The sequence below is a fragment of the Sinocyclocheilus grahami genome, unplaced genomic scaffold, assembly GCF_001515645.1.
Source record: "Sinocyclocheilus grahami isolate Dianchi unplaced genomic scaffold, SAMN03320097.WGS_v1.1 scaffold441.1, whole genome shotgun sequence".
NCBI lineage: Eukaryota > Metazoa > Chordata > Actinopteri > Cypriniformes > Cyprinidae > Sinocyclocheilus > Sinocyclocheilus grahami.
The window spans coordinates 313713-318710 of NW_015505620.1; the positions used below are offsets into that span (position 1 = coordinate 313713).

The 4998-nt window shown below is 37.6% G+C and overlaps 1 protein-coding gene across 1 annotated transcript; it reads right to left on the bottom strand.

Moving 5' to 3' along the window:
- Positions 1 to 913: 913 nt before the first annotated feature.
- syngr2a (synaptogyrin 2a) lies at positions 914 to 3624 on the bottom strand. Its single transcript, XM_016233954.1, has 4 exons — positions 3354 to 3624; positions 2465 to 2702; positions 2205 to 2338; positions 914 to 2109 (listed from the first exon to the last, which is right to left on the bottom strand). The coding sequence occupies exons 1-4, from the start codon at positions 3450 to 3452 to the stop codon at positions 1915 to 1917; spliced, it is 666 nt and encodes a 221-aa protein (XP_016089440.1). The 5' UTR covers positions 3453 to 3624; the 3' UTR covers positions 914 to 1914.
- Positions 3625 to 4998: the final 1374 nt, after the last annotated feature.

The following is a 4998-nucleotide window of genomic DNA, read 5'->3' on the forward strand; positions in this document are numbered from 1 at the left end:
ATATGGACATTTTTCTTACAAAATCGCATCGATTCGCTACAGAAGGCCTTTGTTCACCCCCCGGAGCCATGTGAGACACTTTTTTTATGTATGGGCACTTTTTATTTAACTTCTTTTGGACTGATGCATGCAACACCCGCTGAGTGACTTTAAACAGCTTGAAAGATCAAAGACAATTTTTGATATAACTCTGACTGGATTCGTCTGAAAGAAGAAAGTCATATACACCTAGGATGACTTGAGGGTGAGTAATTTATGGGCTACTTTTCATTTTTGGGTGAACTAACCCTTTAAGAGGTTGTACACCAGGCTGTGCAATGATTCGATTTTTTTGACAGGAATGGTTCACACAAAAATAAAAACTGAAATGTATTCACCCTAATGGTGTTACAAACATGACTGACTTTCTTCTGCAGAACATACAAACAAGAGTTTTGAGAACAACACTGTACCCCATTGACTCTCTTTGAATTTTGAAACTTGAGACATCTTTTATCTTTTCAAAATTATATTTTGCGTGGGTTTGTTTTGCAGTAGAAAGAGAGTCATACATAGAGCAGAGGGTGAGTAAAATTATTTTTATTTTTTAAAAATATTTAACTATTATTCATTTTTGGTAAACTACCCCCTAATCTTTAGATTTCAAACGGGATACAACAAGACTTTGATATCAGTTAACATTGGAAAAAATCAAGTGTTTATTGTGCAGCATTTCCTTACAAAAACAAGAATGTTGCAATACCTGCTGTTACAAATACAGTTGCAAAGTAAACGAAGAGAAAGACACAATGATTATGTGCTATAACAGGACTGTGTAAAGGAAATTTCCCTACCTTCAACAAAACAACCATATTGAAAAGAGTTTCAATTTAGTGGCCAACTTAGATGATTATTTATTCTAGTTTTTCTTTTATTCATTTGAGGGAAATCAAGAAAACAGTAAAAGTCTTCTAAAATAGTCTATGCAGAAATACATGTATAGAAATTCCTTGGAAATAATGTCAATTCCTAGATATTACTTTCAAAATAAGGCACAATTTCAATAGTAAGAGGTAGAAATCTTGCAGTGAATTTGGCCTGACATAAAAGAGCATTTTAAAGGTAAACTGCTAGAAGTCGTCAACAATATTTCATTATATGACTGTTTCATACTTCAATACTCAGGTGCTTAAAGTTTACAAAAATAAGGCTTAGTATTCACACAAAGCCCATTGTCTGTCAAAAATTAAATTAAAGCACATTTACAGTAGTTTACTCGTTTCAATTCCTATCTCACAACCTCAATCTAACTATTCAACAGTTATCTATTCTAGACTCAAGATTGAAGTTAGCAGTAAATAAAGCCATTTGGCATACTTTAGTATGAGATTTAGTGCATACTTTTCAACAAATGTGATATATGGCAAAGCAGTGCTTTTAAGGAATTACTCAGTTGTGGTAATGTATTTGGCACTTGTTCACTTTCTATTATCTGCATATGAGGAATTTTGTTTAGATTTCGGTTTTGTATGGAAACGACTCTACCGTTAAGGCATGTCAGTTCTGTAGATGTTCATACATTATGTGATTGTGCATTCAAGACATGGAATAAAGCGAATTCCATCTATTTCAAAAACGTAAAAACTGCAGCTGGTGTTGAATCTGTTTTTCAGAAACTAATTTGGAGAAGAAGAAAAAAAAAACTAGCAAGATAATTCTGCAGAAGTGCAAAGATCGTTTACACATAGGGGTTTAGAATTTGCATCAAAACGAAATCAAAATAAATAGCTTTTTCCAAACACGAAAATACACACTAGCGAAGCACACCAAATCCCTGGTCACAATTTAAACTCTTATGGAAAAGGAAAAAAGTGGAGCATATGAAACACAGTCCACACAGGTGAGCCTCTCAGAAGCGTTAAAATGCCTTCACCCTCAGTACGCGGGAGGCTGATAGCCTCCCTGTCCCGCAGAACTGGCGGTGAATGGGGACTGCTGGTAACCCTCTGGAGCACCAGCATATGCAGAAGGGTATGGGGAAGTATGGTCGCCGGCTGGATCATTGTAGCCTAGGCCAACCTCGTCCATTCCTTGGCGGTATCGTCGAAATGCAAGCACAGTTAGCATGGCCTTGAGAAAAAGGGTGATACTTGTTTCAGTTTATCAAATAGACAAGGAGACCATCAGGCAGCAACAGGAAGTCTAATAAAGTGAGATGTGCTCACCCAGGTGGCAGTGGAGAAGAAGGAAAAGGCCACCACAGCTCGAGCTGCATCAGCTATTACAGCTGTTTGAGTAGTGTGAGACCACTGATTGGCTAGGAAGCAGAAACACACAAACCACAGGAACGTCCACGCACCTGATTAGAAAAACGGAGAGAAACATAAAGGGTTTGTTCTCCCACAAGTGAAAATTCTGTCATCATTTACTCAACCCCACGTCATTCCAGAAAATCATTAAAAAAAATAACAATAATAATTCTTACCAGAGAAACCAAGATCACCCAAGACGATGTATTTTCTGTCGTTGGCATTGCTTATCTGGGGGAAGTAGGCATCCAGCACAATAAAGACAACACAGGCCAGGAAAGCTAAAATTCCAATACCAATTCCATAGCTGCAAGCACTGTCATTCTGATTGAACATGCATTTAGTGGTGTCTACATGCTCTTCATTCATGTAGCCTTCAGAAAGGATGGTAGCAAACACCACTATGGAGAAGAGCTGCGACGGAAAGAAACAGAGGCAGAATTAGGGACAACAATATAATCTCTTTAATAATGCATCCTCACAGGCGTAAGAAACACCAAAGAAACTACTATTGAGACATTGTCATGTCTGAATGGGAATCTGTCTAAAGATTTAACATTTAAAATGTAATCTTTTTGGTGTGCTCATGCTTACACTATATTTCTTAAAAACATGAATGTCTTTGCGGTAAATAATAAAACATAAAAATATGCCAAACTCTCTTAATAGCTACTATCTGGGGCCAGTGTAACTTCAAGGGATAGTTCACCCAAAACTCCTAACCCTTTAACAGTACTATTGTAGTAAATGGTTTAGATTTGCGAAAGAAAGAAAGAAAGCACACGCAAACTAGCTGCATAAAACTAAGTATTACAGAACTGTGCCATGTTAACATCTTGATTTTACTGGCGTTGACAAGTCACATGATGCAGACCTCAACATCAAACTCCCAAACTACTGCTGCCATGTGCTCTGTGCTTTGCAACTTACGACAGCCGAATTTAGTTTTGCGTCTAAACTCTGTTCAACTAACACAGTTTGAGGCCAGCCAGAATAATGTCCCACACTTTGACCATCATCGAGTAGGAGCACTAGCTCATTAGCTAACGATGATTTAGATCTCACCCAACTGAGCAGCCGGACGACAGTCTGCGGTCGTTTCAGAAAGCCCCAGAAATCAAAGGCTCCACCGGCCAGCGAAGCACCGTAAGCACTCGTCTCCATGTCCGCGTTTGTGACCCTGTAGCCCCTCGTTATTATCGCTCAGCGCTTCGGCAGACTGTCCAGCTTAATGATCTGCTATTTACTTTCACAATTGTTTCCTGAAAGTAGCGCAGCACCACCCATCGAGGAAGTACACGTCACGTCAGAACGAACATTCACAGGCAGGCAGTTATTATTATTATTATGATTATCAAACATAAACAGCCCCTGTTTTACACACGTCCTGCATGTGTGTCAAACTATCTATCTATCTATCTATCCATCATCTATCTATCTATCTATCTATCTATCTATCTATCTATCTATCTATCTATCTGATGGTTTCTATCCATTATCCATCCATCCATCCATCCATCTATCTATCTGATGGTTTCTATCTATCTTATCTATCTGATGGTTTCTATCCATTATCTATCTATCTATCTATCTATCTATCTATCTATCTATCTATCTATCTATCTATCTATCTATCTGATGGTTTCTATCCATCATCTATCTATCTATCTATCTATCTATCTATCTATCTATCTATCTATCTATCTATCTATCTATCTATCTATCTATCTATCTATCTATCTGATGGTTTCTATCCATCATCTATCTATCTATCTATCTATCTATCTATCTATCTATCTATCTATCTATCTATCTATCTATCTATCTATCTATCCATCCATCCATCCGTCTATCTATCCGTCTATCTATCTGTCTGTCTCTGTCTGTCTCATATTAATAATTAATATAATACAGGCTGTCATTCTGTTGATCTAGTCCTCTGGCAAAACTACAAGTGGCTTCAGTAGTCAGCAGCTGTTTGATATATGGCATGGACATGCTCAAATATTTATGAGTGTAAAGACTTTTCCAGTGTTGTGCTGTTTGTTCGTGTGTAGTCTTGGTGTTTCATCACAGTTTGCACACAAGAGTTTACACCGCTTTAATCTAACTGCAGAAGTAGGCCTGTTGTTTGAGGGATGACCATTTGATAATCTGTAGAGACTCGTTCACAGATTTTACACAAACTTTAAACACCGAAACACTTTTTCATTTATTCGTATGTTTGTTGGCATTTTAATGATTCTCTCAGAACTCTGAAGTAAATGTGTAAGTATGAATATAGTCCTCTAGGTGGCGCTATTAATCTACTTTTAATTCAAAGTTTCACCCAGAAATGAATGTTCATTATTTGTTTACATAGCTCATGTCTTTCAAACCTGAGTGCATTTATTTAGTGGAACACAAAATGAGATATTTAAAAAATGTCCAGTCAACATTGGACCCCACTGGCTTTCATTGTATGGACTATGAAAGAAAAAAACATATGTTACCCTGTTGAAAAAAACAGCATATGCTGGTTAGGTATGTTTTGACGCTGGGATGCTGGTTTAAACTGGTCCTTTGCTGGTTTAAGCTGGTCATTTTGCTGGTTTAAGCTGGTCCTTTGCTGGTTTAAGCTGGTCATTTTGCTGGTTTAAGCTGGTCCTTTGCTGGTTTAAGCTGGTCCTTTTGCTGGTTTAAGCTGGTCCTTTGCTGGTTTAAGCTGGTC

Coding starts and splice junctions, on each gene's coding strand:
- syngr2a (XM_016233954.1), bottom strand. CDS start 3,452: ATGGAGACGAGTGCTTACGGTGCTTCGCTGGCCGGTGGAGCCTTTGAT. Junction 2,339..2,464: donor GGGTGATCTTGGTTTCTCTG/GTAAGAATTATT, acceptor TTTTCTAATCAG/GTGCGTGGACGTTCCTGTGG. Junction 2,110..2,204: donor TCTTCTCCACTGCCACCTGG/GTGAGCACATCT, acceptor CTTTTTCTCAAG/GCCATGCTAACTGTGCTTGC.